The sequence below is a fragment of the Megascapheus bottae genome, chromosome 30 (assembly GCF_031878675.1).
Source record: "Megascapheus bottae isolate mThoBot1 chromosome 30, mThoBot2.hap1, whole genome shotgun sequence".
Taxonomy (NCBI): Eukaryota; Metazoa; Chordata; class Mammalia; order Rodentia; family Geomyidae; genus Megascapheus; species Megascapheus bottae.
The window spans coordinates 3,608,644-3,630,022 of NC_143538.1; the positions used below are offsets into that span (position 1 = coordinate 3,608,644).

Genomic DNA, 21,379 nt, shown 5'->3' on the forward strand with positions numbered 1-21,379 from the left:
TAATCCATGTGGTCTAGAAACATGGAGGCTGTGCCAGGAGAAATAGCTCGGAAGTAGAAGGCAGCTGTCTCAGGGAGGACTGGGGTGTGTGCGTGGTGGGGGGGGGAGAGACAGAATTGAGGAAATCCTGGTTTTCATTATAAGCCTTTCAGAACTATTGGGTATTTAAAATTATATGCATGTGTTCATAAAGAGAAGCTAATTTAAGAAAGGAGAGAGAAAGGAAACCAGATTTTCAAGATGGATAAATTACACCATTAGACATTCAAGCAAGTTTCTGACAGGAGCTGGCAGAGGACTCGAACTTACCGCCTGCAGTACACAGTGACAAGGTGATTTATGTGTACCCAGCAGCCAGGTCTGTGTGGAGTGCTTTATAGGTTTTAAGTACAATACGAAAGTAACTCGTCGATGTGGTCTGACCAAGATGGATCCTTATATAAAAGCATTCCTTAAATTTACTACTAGTGAATGATCTCTTTCTTTCTTCATCAAATGTGAATGAAGGGAATTACATCCTGCTTAGCCTCCTCTTGCAAGTGCTGATGGCATTGTAAATGATGCTTGCCTGGTATGCGTGAAGGCCCCGGGTTCAAGCCCCAGGACTGCAAAATGGTAAGTAAATACATAAGATCAGTCTCAGTCCTAAGTGCTATGGTGTGAACCACAGTGCCTGGCATAAAGGTGGTTTCTTTATGTGAAAATCTCAATGCAAGGGGCTGGGAATTCCTGGAGGGTCCTGGCATTTCTTTGAGGAAAACTAGAATCCAGAACCAGACCAAGAACTGTCAGCAGGCTTGCTGTCCAGGCAAGTTTCAGTAGGGCATAATGAGCACACCTGTAATGCCAGCACTCTGGAGGCTGAGACAAGACAACTGTGCGTTAGAGGTCAGGAACAAGAAAGAGGAAAGAAGAAAATAACTATCATGTAGCACACGACACCATATTAAGTGGAAGACAGTGAATTTGCAGGGGAAAATGGCTTCTCTATATCCCAGAACAACTTTTACAGTTTAGCTGCTGTCCTTAGGCTGGTTACTCTCTGTTTTCCTTTCCAGGGTAATTCTCTGCCTCTGTTTCCCCCATTACACGTCATACCTTGGCTTCCCACTGGCTGAGTCCTGCAGAAGAGGGAGGTGAAGAGGGAAATTGGGTCCATATTTTGCCTCTGTCCCTCTGGGGCCTGGCAGGCCATTGTGCAGCTTCAGGCCTCGGAAAGTCAGGGAATTCATCAGATGATCTGTAGTTGGCTTCTGGGTACTAGCATCCTGTTTTCAGATCACTGATCTTGAAAGAGAATAGCCATTCATATTTGCCAAGTCAAACGGGCCTGGATTCCGAGCCAGGAACTCCTAGGGGCTGTCACCATGCTTTCTGTCCAAAAGGATCAAGATGGCGTGCTCAGAAGTTTCCCCTCTGTCATTATCTCCTTTACGCAGAGTGTTTGCTGTGGAGTGACTCAAGCTACCTCTAGATCATGGGCTTTGTACACAAGCCATGTACCTCTACCCAAGCAGGGGAAGGAAAGAATCCAACTCTGAAAACCTTGTCCTAGGTGGATTGGAGGTTGCACCAGCCCTCAGCCACAGAAACCATTCATGCTTCTGTAGAAGGGTGACAAATTCCTCTACATGTCAACAGGTGTCACATTTTATCAATCCACCAAAACCAACACGAGCCCCAGCCTATGATGATAACCCATCACCACGAGGCCTTGGCTCCTGGCATCAGGGGTTCATTCAAATCTCAAGATAATTTTCAACACGGTTCTCTTTGCCTCCTCAAAGGCTACGTTAAAAGTCAACTGGGAGCTGGGTGCAGTGGCTCACGCCTGTAATCCCAGCTACTCAGGAGGTTGAAATCTGAGGATCACAGTTCAAAGCCAGACCAGGCATGGAAGTCCCTGAGGCTCTTATCTCCAATTAACCACCAGGAAACTGGAAGTGGCACTGTGGCTTAAATGTAAAAGGCTCAGCACCTAGGCACTCAGTTCAAGCCCCATGACTGACAAAAATAAGAAAATAAATACTAAATAAAATAAAACATCTAGGGGCTGGGAGTTTGGCCTAGTGGTTAAAGTGCTTGCCTAGCATGCACAAAGACCCGGGTTCGATTCCTTGGTACCACATACATACAAAAAAGCCGGAAGTGGTGCTGAGGCTCAAGTGGTAGAGCTCTAGCCTTGAGAAAGTCCAAGGACAGTGCTCAGGCCCTGAGCCAAAGCCCAGGACTGGCAAAAATAAATAAATAAATAAATAAATAAATAAATAAATAAATAAATAAATAAATAAAACATCTAAATTTAAAAACGTCCACATGTATTACCTGAATATTTCTGTTACCCCTTATGCTTATTATAGATAGAGCCATGAGGAAAAGTCTTGATCTGTGGGTTTTTATAAGAACACTGTAGAATAATAAGCAGAATATTTTCAGTTTTTCTTGGATGCTAGGGTAGTTTTCCTAAATATTAAATATTAACTCAAGTATTCAGTAAAATGATGAACTTTCTTCCATTTCCTTTTGTAAATATGAGCCATGACCCTGCTGTGTTCAACAACTCATAGATTACTTGGGCAAGTTTCTTTTCCTTTCTGACAGCTTCATTTTCTCCAGAATATTTTCTAGCTGTTCAGTTTTTAGGATTTATTTGAAACTCTGACATTAAGTCCTGTCTTATCCCAACAGGAATAGATCCCACCTATAAGAACGTGGATTGTTTTGTTAGAGACTAGAAGCTTGAAGTAAAAATGATCCAAAAATGTGGAAGTTATAGATTCAAAATAATCCAAAACCAAGCCAGCCAGGGAGCACCTGCCTGTACTCTCAGCACCCGGGAGGCAGGGACAAGGTGACAGCAAGTTCAAGACCAACCTGAGCTATGTAGTGCCATCTTGTCTCAAAAAAAACCAAGGGTATCCAGGTACCTGAGGCCCACACCTGTAATCCCAGCTACTGAGGAGGCTGAGATCTGAGGATCATGGTTCAAAGCTATGCAGGACAGAAAAGCCCTAGAGATTGTTTAATCACCAAAGAGCTACAAGTGGAGCTGTGGCTCATTTGGTAGAGTGTAGAGTGCCAGGCTTGAGCATAAAAACTCAGTGACAGTGAACTCAGGCCCTGAGTTCAAGCCCTAGAACTACACACACACACACACACACACACACACACACACACACACACACCAATCAAGCCCCTCCCATGTATGCAAGTTGAGTTTTCAAATGTAATATAAATTAAGTTTTTACAAAATACAGTCTATGCCGACTTCCTACACATCAAGCCCCGTGTTTGCTGAAGGACTTTTCCAGGGTGCACAGGTGGTAAATATTTAATAAGAAGGGGGGAATGGCTGTGCAGTCAGAATGGTCATTCAATAATTTATCTGTTTTGTGAATTTGGATTTACAGCCGACGTTTGACATTCCAGAGGCATACACCCGGAACCTTCTCAAATTCCCGGATACACACACACACACACACACACACACACACACACACACACACACACACACACAAACCTGTTTATAGAGGCTCCCAGATTTCTCTGGAATCGCATTTCCACGAAGAGCCGACTACGTTTCCTGTCCTGAGCCAGACACGCAACGCCTCAGCAGAGCTTGGAGTTTTTGTCACTGGCAGCTTACTTCATTCTCACTGGATCAGCACAGCTCACGGACACAAAGCTATTTCCCCATTAGTTTATAAAGGGCCCTTGCACTGTACAAATGAGGTGAGAACAACCATCCACAAAGCTTGGAGACGGTTTCTGACCTTGTTATCTTAAAACGCCAACTCTTAGAGTTCCTGCCTCAGCCAGAGAATGGCTGCGGGCCCATAGAGAAGTCTACAGGGCTGGTCAGGAAACCCACCGACGCCTCAGGTCTGCACACTTTTATTAAGTCAGCTTGGACAGGGCCATGGGACACATTCATGGAGCCATCGACATTCTGTGGCTCATCCCCTTGGTACTCAGTCTCTGCTGTGTTTGCAACCCTCTCCCCCCCAACACAAAACCAAACAAAATGGACATGGGGAGAGAATGGCAAAGAGTGAGTGACAGGAAGGCAGATGGGAAGGGGAGAATCAATTCGGAAAACAGAGGAAAGAAACAAAGTAAGGATGAAAACAGAATGTGGCAGGAAAGGAAGAGCCCGCGTGAACTTATTATGTATGCAACAGGTACTCTGCAAGAGCACATGCATTTCAGAACATACTTAAAATACATCGCCGCCTGCAACAGCAATTATGGATGTATTTATTCCGGAGAGGTCAGGCGGCATTTTTGCTTGCCAGATTAACTTTCCTGCCGCTCGGCTGGGATCGAGTTACTCCTATAAACTGAAGCCCGATTTCCACAGCCTCCACTTGAGGCCCTCTAGGACCTGGAGCCAAACTTTCCGGTGGACCACACCCGACACGTCTCCCTGTGATACACCTTCACGTGAGCCAGTCCCTGACGCCTCACACAGCCTGCTGGGCCACCTCGCACCATGCTTACCCATTGCCCTCTACACAGAATGCCCACCTCCATCTGCGCATGCTCAGTTCCCCAGACGAGGTGACCTTGTGCCCAGCAGGCACTCTGGGATTCTAACATTTGCACAGCCTCCCTGTGGAACCTACCTTGCAGGAGAAAGGAAACTTCATTTACGTGATGAGAAAGTAGGGGATAAGGATGATAAGCCTCTGTCCCTGGTTCTTCTGCTCCCCCTCCCACCCCAAGGTGACCTCTTGTTCCGGACCACAGGATTCTAACAGGTGTCACCCATCCACAAGGGTGGACGAGCCAGCTGCTAACACTGTTTATTCATACAATCTCCATGGCTGGCTTGGACAACCACAGCCTCCGGGTGGAGGCCCGGGCTGCACCCAAAGCTGATGGGTTGATGGGTACCTGCCGGGCCCCTCAGCTGACAATATCTATGTGGCTGCTGGCTGAAGGCCAAAGCTACTGCACGGGGCTGGCTGCTGCCTAACCTCCAGTGCAGTGGAGGTACATCTGACAGGCGTTCCTTTCTCCAGGGAATGGATCACCAGGTAAGAGTCTGCTCCTCCATCCCCGTGCCTTTCTCATGACAGGCAGGCCTCACGTGCTAAGCAGACAGCGTCTCCTCAGCACGCCAAGCCCAGGGCCTCGTCCTGCATACATAGGTCCCGTTTTCACTGGATTGCCCTATGGAACATCTGCAGTTTGCCTCTGCATGACTTTACTTGAAAGCTGCTTGCTGGGATGAGTGCACACTTCCAGCCAGCCTCCTGGACAAAACTCAAGTCAGTCAGCCCAATAAATGATGGTTCATATGATAATGATTTTAAAGCAATATACGTATCTAGGAATCCAATAGCTGTGAACGCCACCAGTGAGCTGTTGTTGACTGCTGGGCTCGTTAAGTTTGTGGCAAGGGGGGTCTGCCTGGCCTTTGCCATTCTCTGCCTTCCCTGCCTGCTCCAGTCTCTCCCAAAGGAATCACTTCACCCTTATGGAAGCTCCTGCTGTCCTAAGCCTGGCCTCAAGTCGAAGTTTCAAAGAAAAAGGTCAGTGGTTCAAGGGTGGCTCACCCCTGTCATCCTAACTGCTCCTCAGGAGGCTGAGATCTGAGGATTACAGTTCAAAGCCAGCCTGGGCAGGAAAGTCTGTGAATGTGTTCTCTCCAATTAACTACCAAAAAGCCAGAAGTAGCACTGTGGATCAAGGGAAGAGTGCCAGCCTTGAGCAAAAGTAGCTAAGGGTCAGCGTCCAGGCCATGAGTTCAAGCTCCAGTAGTGGTGTACATGCACACACACACATACAGAGGAAATTCAAAAATGCCTCTCAGGTTCAATGGAAAGCCCTTACTCCTTGGCAATATACATCATAATTAGTAGTGGTAGAGAAACACGGATTCTTAGAAAGACTCAATCACTAATCATGTGAGTTAATTAAATGGACCTCAGAAAGCTGCTGGCGAAACCTACGTTTGTAGCTTAGAGGTTTGCAGCTTAGAGATGTCAGGACATGGAGTGTGACGGAGTACTGACTACAGGCAAGGGCTGTGGCAACTGGGGTAAGAGGCACAATACAAAGTATACACCATATATACACCAGGTACATGCCAGGTACACACCAGGCATTTTGATGTGGGAGTTGTAATCTTGCAGGCAGACAGGAAAGGTAGTAATAAGAATGGAAGGAAAGGTGAGCATAGGAGACAGTGCAGGTTTTAAGCCTGACCTTGGCTTAGCTCTTCCACCCCTAGGTACACAGCCCAGGAAAGAAACCCTCACTTAAGGGTTACCCAAAGAACAGGAGAATGAAGGGTGGCCCTGACTGTGAGAATATCCTGCCTTCTCTGCCTTCTCTTGAAGAATTCATCGGCTACAAGCAGTTTGCCTTGCATTTCCATCTTCATTGTGGATATGTCTGACCACGCACAGTGACATATGTTCATCAGATTGCAAGCCCCTCCCCCACGCCATTACTGCATTTTAAAGATCAGAAGCAAAAGGCAGGCATTTAGAATGAGGCCTAAAACAATGTGAACACTTACAAACACATCCCTGTCCAATAAAGAACACAGGTTTATCTCAAAATGTCAAGCCTTTAGCAGGGCTAATTGCTCCCTAGTAACCATGATGGGAGTAACTGCATGTGAGAGAGGCAGAAGCAGCACACGTGTGTGACTCTCTTTTGTGCACCCAGGTGAGGCATCACCAATCAACCTCCCCCCTCAACATGCCACGATCCCACCACACATCAAAGACATCACCAATCGACCCCCCAACCACACACCAAAGACATCACCAATCAACCCCCCAACATGCACCAAAGACATCACCAATCAACACCCCCACCACACATAGGCCCCAATCCCAACACACAGCAAAGTCACGCCCAGCAAATGCTGGCACGGGTGAGGAAACCTGCTTGTTATGCCTCATGTTCTAGATGCCAAGGCGAGCAGCCAACGAGATAAACAAACAGTGCATTCCAAACCACGGGAATTAAGTGAAGAAAAGAGAAATGTTCCTAGGCTGATGTAAAGAGGGCTCCAGAGGAAAAGCTGATTGCTTTCAAGCATCTCAGGGGTGAACTTGTACAGTTAGCTCTACGTGGCTCCAGAGCTCAGCAGGCTGTAAATCACCAGGTAAGCTTCAGTCACTGGCAATTGAGGCCAGGTGACGGGAGGAGCTGAGTCCCGGCTCTTCTCTTCTTCCTCTTCAGCAGGATCTACAGCAGACTTTCCCTTCCATCTTAGAAGCAAGCCTGAGCGCCTGATGGGCTCCTGTGGGTGATCCCACTGAGAAGGGTAACAGGGGGACCAACAAGTATCGTAGCTGTTTAATAACTTTGGGGGGGGGGGAAGGTCATTGTTAAATATGCAAATGAAGGGCTGAATTTACTAAGTAAATATGCATAGCGCCTTCTGAAAACCCTCCAGCCTAAACTGGTGGCTCATGCCTGTAATACTAGTTACTCAAGAGGCTGAGATCTGAGGATCAAGGTTCAACACCGGCCCAGATAGAAAAGTTTCTGAGACTCTTATCTCCAATTAGCAAAATGACAGAAGTAGACCTGTGGTTCAAGAAGTAGAGCCGTGGTTCAAGTAGGAAAGCAACAGCCTCGAGAGGTAAAAGCTCAGGGACAGTGCTCCAAAAACAAAACAACAATACAAAAACCTTCTGAGTGTTGGCCAGATACAGGCTTCTGAACATCTGCGCAAAACACAACTGCAAGCCCCAACCACTCCTTCAACAAGTCCCTACCAACTTCTGACCTGGTGACCTCCGTTCAGAGGGCTGGAAAAATGCTCGGAGAGATTAAGACAAGGTCCCAGGATGTCCCCAAAACATCTTGGTACTCTTCACATAGAAACCCACTTGTTTGTTGTTAGAGGAAATGAGTCAGCCATGGCCCCTCAGGCTAAAGAATAATGTCAGGCAGGCAGCTCCCAGATTCTGCTGCTTCATTCTGTGACCTGGAAGGCGATCAGACCTCTTCAGCCTCAGTTTCCCCATCTGTGGAATGGGTGTGCTGAGGGCTATGACATCGTTACTAGCCCCATTCCAGGACTATGCCAGGCAGTCTCTGCAGAGCTGAGTTCTTAGAAGAGAGAAACAGCAGCACGGGGCCTTGTCAGTTAATACTTTGCAAGGGAATTAAGTGCTACGCTTGGTTTCACATCCTTCAGATTATACCTATGCTACACTAATCTGCTTATTAGATGTTGAAATACACCCCGAGGCTTGTCTTTACTAATTATCTAGAATGACACTGCTTCACGTGCCAGGAAAGAAACGGCTTTTTTACAAGAATTGTTTACACCTTTCAGAACAGCCTGGAGCGAGGGGCCATTTTTTCCCTCCATCTTTTCCTTTCCCATATCCTAAATTTCTTAGTGAAAGAGACTTAGGTGTGTCAAAACTGCCTGTCCCACCCTGGATTCACCTTCTTTTCAAATAGAGAAGGAAAATGTTGGTGCAAGCAGAAGCATTGTTCACTGCAGCCCTGCTGTATTGGAGGAGGAGGAGGAGGAGGAGGAGGAGGAGGAGGAGGAGGAGGAGGAGGAGGAGGAGAAGGAGGAGGAGGAGGAGGGGGAGGAAGAACATTGCCAATGCTTCATTTCTCCTCCTGTCACATGACACAGAGGCTCAGCTTGCAAATCCACGGATAGATCTCTGGGCACATGACATCCCATTGTGTGCGTCCTGCTCTTGTTCTGATCACCTCTGAGGGTGTCTGCAGCTCCTGCACACAAGGGCAAAATAACAGATGACTGGCCAGGTGGGCACCCTGCTTTGACAATGGGGCCATTTGCTGTGCACTCTTCCTTCATTACTGCATGTCTTCCGCTATATCTAGTCAGCCACCACTGAGCGGGGGGGGGGGGGGGGGGGGGCAGCCACCCTGGCTGGGGCAGACAGGGGCTGAGGACCAGCCAGCTCAGGGTCTAGGCTCCAGGGCTTTGAGAAACCTAGTAAGGCTTTCCACTTTCCTTTGCAGCAGCCACAAAACAGGTGATGCTTATTCCTGTCCACTTGGGTGTCCCCAGCATCCGCAGTCTTGGTTCTTCACCAAGCTGGCTTCTCCATACTTCCTGCTGGCTTTCTAGAGAGCCCGGAAAGTCTTCCAATAAGATCCTTTTGTAGGGGGCCTGGAGCATAGCCTAGCGGGAGAGTGCTTGCCAGCATGCATAAAGCCCTGAGTTCAATTCCTCACTACCACAGACTCAGAAAAAGCTGGAAGTGGTGCTGTGGCTCAAGTGGCAGAGTGCTAGCCTTGAGCAAAAAGTGTCTAAGAACAGTGCCCAGGCCCTGAGTTCAAACCCCAGGACTGGCAAAAAAAAAAAGATCCTTTGTATTTAAAGAACCCAAACTGGTATCTGTAGCTGAAAGAAAGAAAGGAAGAAAGAAAGAGCAATAGCTGTGCAGTAACCAGGCCTGCCTAGCCTACGTCCTCAAATTCTGGAATTACCTGACGGTTCCTAGGTTCAGCAAAGTCCTGATGTTCTAAATCAGACATTCACACACACACACCATTCATATAGATACGTACACTTACTCTACATATATTTATACATGAACATTATGCATATGCATAGTATTCCATATATAGAAGATTCCATATGTAGAATAATTCCATGTATGGAATATTATAGGATCAGATGGAATAATTCCATAATAGGATATATATGTGTATATAATATATATATATATATATATATATGGACTATTACTCAGCCATAAAGAAAAAATAAAATTGGGTCATCTGCAGTAAAGTGTCATGTTGAGTGAGGTTGAGACGAGCTGCCTTTGCTCATTTGTGATGTGTAGACCTAAACTTATGAGGAGGGAGGTCATAGTTACAGAAGCAGTATGTGAATGTGAAACAGGAAATGTCTAGGTGGAGATAAGTGGGGGTGGGATAGAGAGGGGATACTGAGAGGTGAAGAAGATCGAAGGAACAGATGATCAATCTATTTTTATCAGCTATCATCTATCTAGCAATCTATTCTATCTCTATTGTCTGTGTGTCCGTCTACCTCTATTAGCCATTTATCTCTACCATCTGTCAATCAACCAGGACAGCACAATGAAACTCAATGAGATGTGGAGAGGAAGAGAGCGGCGGTGAATTCACTCCTAGGGCACTGTAGGACGCAGGGAGGTTAGCTAACATAAAGGCTGATATGCTCTCTAATTCTTCTGCCTCTATTGACAAGGCTGAGGGTTCGTGCTGCAGAAGCACAGAACTGGCATGACAGATCCACCATGCCAGGAACTTCCCAGACCTCTCGGTCCCAGCTTCCTGCTGGTATTCGACTGCCTCAGGCCTCCACAATGGCCCAAAGATGGGATCACTCCTCACTGAGGGCCTTTCTCAAAGATGCTGCTCCCTTCAAGCGGCTTTATCCTCAGACACACGCCCAGAGCAGACCGGGCCCCCTCCACTGCAGAGCACCACAATACACTGGCACAATTTTATTGTATTATTACTAATTTTGGTTAACATATATTTTGTTAACAGTGATGCCTAATTCCTAAATCCAACATCATCAGAGCTGTGGATGTGAGAGGAGGCAGTTCATACAAGTTTTGGCACAGCCGAGGTCTCAGACCTCTCCCAGCACTCAAAGATTCCCCAAGACTCACAGGGTCTACTGCACAACTCTCCCCAGCATTGCACTCTGACTATGGGAATCTTCCCACAAAACCCACCCATTCTTGACCACAGGATCCCTGTCTGAGCCAGTTTGGGGTGAGACAGTACTGGGAAATGACAGCCCGAACACTGTTCCTGGGGGGTGGAGGGGCACCCAGAACCAGAGGCGCATCTCCGGAGGCCTTCTCTGAGGACAGGAAATGTAACCAGGCCTAAGGAGAGCCATCTGCTGACATCAATGTGTTTATCGGAGTGTGTGGCACGGGCCTGAGCGAGTGCAGCTGTTTTCCTAAGCAGACACAAGCGAATAGCAAGCAGACATGCAAACAAAGCCAGGAGCCCCACGCAGACTCCAGCTGCAAAGCACAAACAACTCCCAAACAGACAGATGGATGGACAGACGGATAGAGCTAATGGTGGCCTCTGTTTCTCCCGGATTAGCCTGGGGATGCACTTAAGAAGAAGAAGAAAGTCAAGAAAACAGTCTTAGCAAAAGACAACTGTTTAAACAAAGTCAAAATAATCCTACTCAGGCAACCCCAGGCTCTTTCTCTTCTTCTAGGCATGTCAGAAAGATCACTCTTTGCAAATATTTGAAGCGTGATGGATATTGTAGTCACACATTACAGGAGGCAGTTGATGCACCTACGCCAGCTCTGCACTTTCTATCCTTTTGGAAAAATACCAGAACTAGGCTTACTGAAAATCACTTCTGCAGAAGAAGCTGGTTTTCTGTCTCCCAGCCCTTCCCTCAACCTCTGTCTCCATGTGGGAAGGGACAGGCCCACTCCAGGGCTGACGGATCTAATCACGTGCTCCCTAAACTTTAAGCCCAGGAGGAGAATTTGATCCACATGAAGCTTTGTCATTTCCCAGAGGTCAAAGCCATTTCCTGGGACTGGACCACAGTGACAAATCCCCCACAATCTCATCAGCAACGGAGATTTATTCTCTCACAATCCTAGGGGCCAAAAACTAGAAGGCAGATGGTGGCAGGGCCACCTGCCTCAGAGTCTTTGCTGGCAATTCTGGGCGCTGGCTCCCACCCACCCTCTGTTTCTCAGGGGTGCCCGCCCCTAGTCTGTCTTCACACAGTGCACTCTTGTCTCTTCTCCTCTCGTTTTCTTAGGACAGCAGTCATAGCAGGTTAGGACTCACCTAGCCAGCTCTTTATTTTAGCAGTACCTGAGTTTAAACTCTGTGCCTGTGTTTGCTAGGCAGATTGTCTATTAGCTGAATTTCGTCTTCAACCTTCCCTTCCCTTCCCCCTTTTTTCCCCTTTTCATCTCACATTTGCATAGCAGGCCTCAAACCAGATCTGCTACCTAGGTCTCCCTTTCAGCTGGTATTATGGGATGTATACCACCAGGCATAGCTCACTGGTTGAGATGGAGTCACTTAGTTTTTTTACCCAGGCTGACCTTGAACTGTGATCTTCCTGATTTCTACCATTAGAGGAGCTGGAATGATATCTCATCTGGTCTTGACCTTTTCTCTTGCATTTTGATTAGGTGTTCAAAGACTTACTTTGCCAAGAAAGTCACATTCACAGGTAATGGAAGTTGAGAATTTAATGTTCTCTTTTCAGAAAACCTGAGTAAGCCCAAAGCAGCTCCATGCTGTGAACACCTGCTTGCCTGACTGGCAGGTAGGAAGAGCCAGGCAGAAAGATGGGTCCTGCTAGGCACTGGTGGCTCACACCTGTCTGTAATTCTTGCTACGCAGGAGGCTGAGATCTGAGGATCGTGGTTTGAAGCCAGACCGAGCAGAAATCTTTATCTGCAATTAATCAGCAAAAAGCCGGAGGTGGAGCTGAAGCTCAAGTGGTAGAATGCTAGTTTGGGGGGAAAAAAAAACCCAACAACTTAGAGACAGTGCCTAGGCTCTGAGTTCAAGCCCCAGGAAATGAAAGAAGAGAAAAGAAAAAAGGGAAGAAAGGAGGGAGGGAGGGAGGAGAGGAAGAAAGGAAGGAAGGACCCCTAATGCTGGTACTTGTATGTGGATTGTAGCCAAATCAGAATCCTGGCCACCTTTTGTGTTGCTTGGTAACTGGCCAACAAAATCCCTTTTTAAAACATGTATAGTTTAAGTTTCTGTCATTTACAACCAAAGCATTTGACATACCCAGCAGCACTGTGTAAGATGAATTCAAATAGCATTATGAAATATGAATTCATATACTGGGTGATTTATTTGAAGAAAAAAATAGCCAGGAGTTAACTGCTAACACACACACACACACACACACACACACACACACACACACACACACACACACACGTCCTGGGGCTTGAACTTAGGGCCTGGGTGCAATCCCTGAGCACCCTGGCTCAAGGCTAGCGCTACCACTTGAGCCACATCTCCACTTCCAAGTGCATTTTTGATGGTTGTTAGAGATAAAAGTATCATGGGCTTTCCTGCCCAGGCTGGATTTGAATCATGACTGTGCCTCTGAGATTCCAGCCTCCTGTGCAGACACATAAACTTATGACCTGCTCTACTTTTATCCATTCTTGAAAATTTCCCAGAAACCAAGTGAAGTCAAATGTCTAAGCAGTGAAACCCTCCTGGGTCTGATGCTTAAAGTCAAGCACACAAGAGGGAGCAGAGAAAAGCCCTGGAGAAAGCCATGCGGGTCTCTGATGGCAGGGTTGCCAGGCAGAGCAGACCCGCCCACAGTGCTTGGGAAGAAAGTGCTCTCAGTGCTCCCAGACGAGTGCCCCATTGAACTAATCATGAATAAATCTTGTCCACAGCTCGAGACCACACACAAGAATTCAGGTCTGACAAAATGACAGGGTCACGGCATGTGGTGGAAGGTTCTAGCTCCTGATCTCCAAAGCACAGTCATCTGTGCAGACAACACGGGCCAGCGTGCCCTGCCCCTGCTCAAACCTCCTCTTCCAACCCAGCCCTGTTCTGTGCCACAGCCCCCGCCCATCAATGATGCCTCATAGTTGGTCAGGTGTGGTCTGACCATGGCTCAAGGGTCAGACTTCCTCCTCCATGGATGCCCAGCAAGAACCAACTGGAACGTAAGAACCGATCAGAACACTACAGAGGAGATGGACAAACAGCAAGTATTTCCCCAGACAAGGCTGGGTCCCTCTTACCTTCGGCAAATGGCTCCCACTCGTAAAACCTGCCCATGAACGGCTTGTTGTTGTAAGATGAGCACTGTACTTCCCGGATACTCCGGCTGTTCGCGGGACATTCCTAAAATGGGGGGCAAAAGATACCATTAGTGCCCTGCCCCCACAGCCTCAGGGACCCCATCCCCCAAAATCCAATGCCAGCCTTCCTTTACCCTATCCACGGCTTCTGAAAACTCATTTATTATTTTAACGTGAATTATTATGATCGCTGAGTGAGTAATACACTCCCAGGTTTGTTTGTGTACGTCGTAATTCTTCTTTTTTGATGGCAGTATGGGGGATTGAACTCAGGGCCTGGGCAACTGTCCTTTAGCTCTATGGCTCAAGGTTGGCACTCTAGTACTCAAGCCACAGTTCTACTTCCAGATTTGTTTTTTTTTGGCTGGTTCATTGGAGATTAAGAGTTGCATGGACTTTTCTGGCAGGGCTGACTTGGAACCATGATCCTCAGATCTCAGCCTCAAGATTAGCTAGGGTTATAGGCCGGTGCTTGGCCTATAGATGATAATCTGAAATCCATTGGTACTGGGAAGACTGGAGCATTGGAGCTGGGCATTGGTTGCCATGATCCCCTCTGTGCAGGCCCCAAGAGAATCACATCACATATCTACCGTGCATCTCATCCTCCCGGCCACTGGTGAGGTAAATATAATGTTTTTCAGATTTTTTACAGATGAGCCAATTGAGGGAGGGAGGAGTCTCCAAGCCAGCCAGGGGCAGAGCCCAGACTTGAATCCAAGCAATCCTCTCCCACCATCCTCCCATCGTTTCTTAACTCTAGTCTATACTCTAGCCATCCTTGCAAGCAGAGGCTCTGGCCCTGAGCCTGCACAGACCTTGCTGGAAATGCAAACTCTGGCTCTCCTCGCCAAGATTCCATCCCCTGAGCCTGGGACAGGATCCAGGAATCTGTGTTTTCTCGAGATCACCCAGGTGGCCACTCAAAGAGAACACGTGGCTCCTCCTGTCCCACTTCTTCTAATTGATACATGATAAACAGGGCAGAGTGAGACAGAGAAAGAAAGAAGTGTGAAAAGCAAAGCCTGGGGTCTGGAGATCGCCTCGTGGCTACAGAAGGGTTTGTCTTTGCAATACCTCACTGGACCATGTTCAGATTGGGGTGGGGGTTGCTTATTAGATTTAGAGGGAGGGAGGGGGGCTCTGGAACATGGGGGTAAAAGCACTTCCTCCACTGATTATATAAAATAACATTTATCTAAATGATCTCCAGGAAACGGAAACAAAAGGGTTAGGGTTTCCTTTTTCTTTGTAGCTGTTTATGTTTTCTTTTCTTTTTGTCTTGTTTGTTCATTTATCTGTCCTTGGGAGTTGGGGGGAGGCACAGAATTGGAGGGTGTCACAGGGTGAACAAATGCAGCTATGGTCTTCACTGGACACTACGTGGACAACGAACTGTAGAACTTGTGGGTGGGGGATGGAAGAAACAAAACGGAGGGAGGGAAGGGGTGGCATTGTCTGTAAAGAAATGTATTCATCGGCCCAGAGTGTGGTCCAGTGGTAGAGGGCTTGCCTAGCATGCACCAAGACCCGGGTTCGATTCCTCGGTACCACTCACATAGAAAAAAAGCTGGAAGTAGCACTGTGGCTCAAGTGGTAGAGCTCTAGCTTTGAGAAAGCCCAGGGACAGTGCTCAGGCCCTAAGTTCAAGCCTCAGGACTGGCAAAAAAAAATATTCATTATCTGATTTATGTAACTATAGCCCCTCTGTACATCAATAACAATTTTTACAATTTAATTTTTTAAGTACTTCGTCTAAGACTCTCCCACTGGCTGCAAAGGTCAAGCAGAAGGGCCTGTGCCTAAAAGTTAATTAAAACAAACAAACAAACAAACAAACAAACCCTAAGCAAACGCCAGCATCTCATTTATGCCAAATGCCCTCTTCTCTTTCCTTCCCTCTTTATGGTCTCCTTGGTTTTGCAACTGAAGGGATGTGGTAGACCATGGGAGAAAGAGCTCAACATCACGAAAGAATCCATTCCCTTGTAACAACGAATGTGAGAAAGAGGACGGTGCCGGCCATTTCCACAGCTAAACGGCTGGCTTTCCCCACACGCAAAGCACTTTCTTGAAATGCTTCACCGGGTCCTTTAGAACAACCCTGAGGACAAGTCTTCCGTGTGTTATAGCCCGAGTACTCTCACTCAAGTCTTTGGGTTGAATGATTAGTCACGGTTCGCAGAAATAAAGACTGCTTTGTACAAATTAATAACCCCTCAAGCTGGCCTGGGGAAGAGCAAGCTTATAAACAGTCCGGGCATCCAGAGGAATTATTACCATCACAAATTAAGTCATTCCTATGGACTCCATGACAGGAAATATATTCTTAATGAGGAAATTGAAGCTAATCTTGTAGCAGCTGTCCTGTTACCCAGGAATGGAATATTAAAGCAGATTATACTATTAATGAAAAGCGTAGCGGCTCGGAAGTGTAACCCATTAGCCTTCTCGCAGCTCCGTTTCCTTGTTCACCGTCACTAGCTATGAAATCTTTCACAAGAATTAGCGAACCTCTCTGTCTCTGTGTGTCTGTCTCTCTCTCTGCAACTACAAAATAAAGAGGGCTATGAACTTACAAGACGATGGAGGGTGTCTGTCTTCCTGTGGGATTTTTTTAAAATAAAAGTTCCATGCTATTGAAATACATGGTGACTCCGTTAACCAATTGTGATGGAAATAAAATCCTACCTGCACGATTACAGCTCTACAGATGCCTTAATTAGTGTATTGCTGTGTGTGCCAGCCAGAAGGCTCCAACCAAGGTGTCATCAAACACCCAGGCTGTGCCCATTCCTCTTTGAAGATGAGATCACTCGGGCTTCATCTTTAGGTGATTTTCCTGGCACTACTGTTTAGCCAAACTGTACTGGACCCCCAGACCCACGAGCACAGATTTCTTTTTTTGCCAGTACAGAGGTTTGAACTCGTATACTGCTTAAGTTTTTCCCCTCAAAGCTCGTGCTCAACCATTTGAGCCACGCCACTACTTCTAACTCTTAACTGGTTAATTGGACATAAGAGTCTCATTTTCTTTCTGGGGCTGGCTTCAAACTGCAATCCTCAGATCTCAGACGCCTGAGTAGCTGAGCCACCAGAGCTCAGCTTCAATATTCTTTATAGATGTCATGAAGAACGTGGAGGTTGTTTGTTACATAGCCATAGCTAACTGATACACCTGGTAATAAATGTAAAGGTTTCCAAAGTAATTTCAGTGATAGTAGAGTGTTTGGGAAAAAGGTAGAGGGAAGAGAAGAAGGAAAGACAGCTACCAGAGGCCATTAATCTCACTGTACTTTCACTGAGCCATCTCGGATAAGCAAAAGCTAAGCAAGAGAACTGTGTGCAAAAGCAGTCTGGGAACTTTGTACTCACATTGGTATTGCACAGCTTGTACTGACGATGGGCCCCGATGCAGGAGATGGTGGTAGGCCGCAGAGACTGGGGGAAGCTTGGAGCTGCTTCAGGAGCCCCTGCTCCATGGTGGCTGCTGGATCCTGGAACGTGGAAGAGACTGGAAGCTGCCAAGAAGCCCTGGTCATGCATGGATGGCGGCTGGAAGATGGTGGCTTGGGAGGCCTTCAATGCAGAGCGAGGACCACTGTGATTGTGGTCCAGTGGCTGTTGCTGAGGGAGCCAGTGGGCTGCTGGACTGTGGCCGGGCCCGGGCAAGGGTGTCCCCTGGGTCTCTGAAGGCTGGACGTCGGGCCTTTGTCTCCGGAGCCTCTGCGGCCCGTGGCCTGCGTCTGTCTGCAGTGGTAAGATGTAAGGTGCCTTTCCATACCCGTAGGTACCAGGCCCGATGGGGCCTCGCCCCCTGGTCCTGGGAAAACAACACAGGGGTCAGCTGGCCCATGGGGGGAACTCAGGGGAGGGGTGGCAAGGGGGGAGTTGGGTGTCTGGGTAGATTATAGGGATCCCCAAAAAGTTCTTGGAGAAGTATAAAGACATTACTCTTCTTCCAGCCCCATGATGCATTTTCCTGATGATATTATTTGATTTCTCACAGACCTGGAAGGTTCCCCCCCGCCCCCCCGAAACAGGAGCCAGGCTGGGCAATGAGGCGGACACGGTCCTGGGCCGGGCAATCCTGCCCTTCAGATCTCCGCCTCCTGGGTAGCTGGGATCACAAGTGTGAGCCACCAGTGCCCAGCTACTCAGTTATTTTTGAGGTAACCCACTCTATGCCCAATTCGTGGGGAGCCTTTAGATGTTGCCCAGACCTGTCACCTTCCGAACGCTTAGAAAAATCATGCCAACAAATGCTCAGAATTGTCCTACCACTGGCTCTTCAGAGGCAAAATGCTCTGATGCCAGGCATTTCCCATTGCCAGGCTATCAGGAGACCCACACCAACGGTGCCAGGGCAGAGCCATGTTCCTCGTGACCTCAGCCTTACAACCGAAAGCAAACTAGATCAGGGTTGATGAGAGATCAAAGTGGGGTTACAGAACAACTACGGGGTGATTGAAGTGAGGCGATAACCTCACAAAAACTGGTTCTTCGGGAATTCTAAGATGAAGGGGAGCTCATGTGTCTGGGGAAGGGTTTAAAAACCAAGGTCACTGGTTTGTCAGTGGCATAGGTTCCAACACCTTATAGAAAAACACAGCTGAGGGCTGGTGGCTCTCACCTGTAATCCCAGCTACTTGTTAGGCTGAGATCTGAGGACGATGGTTGGAAGCCAGCCGGGGCAGAAAAGTCTACGAGACTGTTACCTTCAAGTAATCAGCAAGAAACCAGAAATAGAGACATAGCTCAAGTGGTAGAGTGCTAGCCTTGAGCAAGAAAAGCCAACTGAGAGTGTGAGGCCTAGCGTTCAAATCCTAGTACTGGTTCTCATGTACACACACACACACACACACACACACACACACGCAAGTTATTTGACTCTTACTTATTTGTAAAATGACCAAATTGGACTAAATGACTGCCCAGGTTGTTCCAACTCTGAAATTATATGCTTTCCTAATAATTAATTCTACATTTATATACAATTGGAAGCATGCCCAGGAGTTTCTACAGGATGGCCCGTTAAAATAAGTACATTAAAATGGCAATTGAGGTAGAACATTGCTTTCTGCCCCATGAGGAAACTCTTGCCTCACACCACATAACCCCGAATAGAAATTTAACAGAGAGCCACTAATTATTAACATCTTTATCACCAGTGGCACTTCCATTTTTAGCTGATATGGTTATGAATTAAAATGAGGCTTCAGTGTTTATTTTGCCTTGAGGTTTTTCCCAGTTAATTTTGGCAATATTTGAGACTCAGTTAATGGTAGGGGCTTTAACAGATGCAATGGAAGAGTTAGTTCTGGGGCCAGGAGTTTGGCCTAGTGGTAGAGTGCTTGCCTAGCATGCACGAAGCCCTGGGTTCAATTCCTCAGTACCACATACACAGAAAAAGCCAGAAGTGGTGCTGTGGCTCAAGTGGTAGAGCACTAGTCTTGAGAAAGCCCAAGGACAGTGCCTAGGCCCTGAGTTCAAACTCCAGGAGTGGCCAACAACAACAAAAAAAGAGAGTCCTAAAAAGAAGACTACATATAATAAATATATATGTGTATATATATTCATATATATATACATGTATATGTTAATAACTTGGATGTGATAGGATTTTTTTTCCTTGTGGCCAGCCAGGTAAAATGAATGACCTCACACAAAGTCAAAGGAAGGCATTTCTGCAGTGGAGGTTAAGATCTGCTAAGCCTCCCCACAATTCTAGTCTCAAAGAAAGAACTGGGTGGAGATGGAGTCCCACCCTTTGGAGTACACTCAATGTCTGCAATGTTATGGATGATCTGGTTCACTGTGACCTTGCAGAACAACTTATTTCTTAAACATCACAACTCTAACAGCCTTTGCCTCAAACCTCAAACCTGAGAACAGCCAGCCAGCCCTGAGGAGGGGGAGGGGGGCAGGGGCTGAATAAATATACTGTATTTACAAACACACTGGGTAAATTCATTAGGTCCAGCCTAATGGAGGGGGGGTCAGTGGGGGTGGGGTGGGGGTGGGGCAGCACAGCCTCCAGGACTGATACTGAGCCTAAATCAACCCCAGGCTGTAGGTTAGAAGAGCATGAGAGGAGCCATATGGAGAACAGAAGCTGCTTCTCCTTAAGAAGCAGAAACCCATGAGGGTCTCAGCTCAAGCCCTCTACCTCCATGGCCAGGCCCACAGGAAACCGAGTGGGTGGGACCTGGGACTCAGCTACACCCTCAGCAAGTGCCACCTGTCCCCCTGGCCCAGAGGAAGTCACTCAGTGCCTCGGGGTTATTACCAGGTCCTTGGAGCCATGACTGCCTACGCGGGAATCCTCAGCTCTCAGCCTCCTGACTAGCTAGCGTTACAGGCGTGAGCCACAGGAGCTTGGATTTATGCCTCTTGACGGGTGATCTATAATTTACAGGGACAAGGTGACAACGAGCGTGGGTGGATGGTGCCAGGGATACAGGTGGACCGGTGGACAGTGGTGGGGACACGGGTGGACGGGTGGATGGTGGCAGGGACGCAGGTGGACAGGTGGACAGTGGTGGGGACACGGGTGGACGGGTGGCAGGGAAGCAGGTGGATGGGTAGATAGTGGTAGGAACGCAGGTGGACAGGTGAACTGGACTCTGGTGGACGGGTGAACGGTGGCAGGGATGCAGGTGGACGGGTGGACGGTGGCGGGGACGCGGGTGGACGGGTGGATGGTGGCGGGGACGCGGGTGGACGGGTGGACGGGACTCTGGTGGACGGGTGGACGCGGGCACGGCCCCTACCTTCTCTCGGCGGGCCGGGGGCGGCCGGGGCGGGCGCGGTGCGCTCGGGGCGCCGCGGCGGGGCTCCGGAGCAGCGGCACCGAGGCGCGCACGGCCGACACCACGCGGCCGGCGAAGGCGCGGGGCGCGGGCTGCGGTGGCGCGCGGGCCTGGGGCAGGCAGGGCCGGGTCTGCGCCATGGCGCCGCCGCCACAGCTGCGGGAGCAGGCGGACCAGGGGCCCCAGGAACCCCAGGAGCCCGCCAGGCCGTCGTCGTGGTCCTCGGGGGGCCGCTGCGGAACCTGCAAGAGACAGGGGTGCGTTAGGGGCTGGCAGGGCCCAGAACCTACCATCCATCCATCCATCCATCCATCCATCCATCCATCCATCCATCCATATATTAGCGTGTCTTTTCTCTACAGAGCCACCCTGAAATGTGTTTGGTGGCTCTTTCTGTGTCTCCACGATCTCTCAGCCTTGTCGGGGACAGAGGTCACAAAAGGGGAGAAGCAGATGCCAGGGAGAAGGCAGTGACGTGGTCATGAGCCAAGGACACTGGCTCATGTCACCCCATACCAGGGGGGAGGCCAGGAGGGAATTTCCCCCAGGGATTTCAGAAAGAAAAGGCCGGTGACACCTGTATTTCAAACAACTGGCCTGCAGAATTGTGCGAGCCAGTTGTTTCGTTGGGGTTTTACATCCTTCGGTTCTATGGTCATCCAATGGTAACGACATGCTTGGAATCCTGGGTAGAGAAAGGAGGGACACTGGTGCTGGCCAAGCACGGGCAGTGGCGATGGGGGTCACCCCACT

The 21,379-nt window shown here is 48.3% G+C and overlaps 1 protein-coding gene across 2 annotated transcripts in view; it reads right to left on the minus strand.

The window, feature by feature from the left end:
• Positions 1–21,379, minus strand: part of Thsd4 (thrombospondin type 1 domain containing 4) — a 162,015-nt gene that overhangs the window by 114,412 nt on the left and 26,224 nt on the right. For both annotated transcript variants that reach the window (XM_090321365.1, XM_090321364.1), the window contains exons 4-6: positions 20,588–20,868; positions 17,190–17,637; positions 13,755–13,857 (exon numbers count right to left, since the gene is read on the minus strand). In XM_090321365.1, coding sequence (XP_090177491.1) covers positions 13,755–13,857; positions 17,190–17,637; positions 20,588–20,868 — 832 coding nt within the window. The remainder of the gene's footprint in view (positions 1–13,754; positions 13,858–17,189; positions 17,638–20,587; positions 20,869–21,379) is intronic.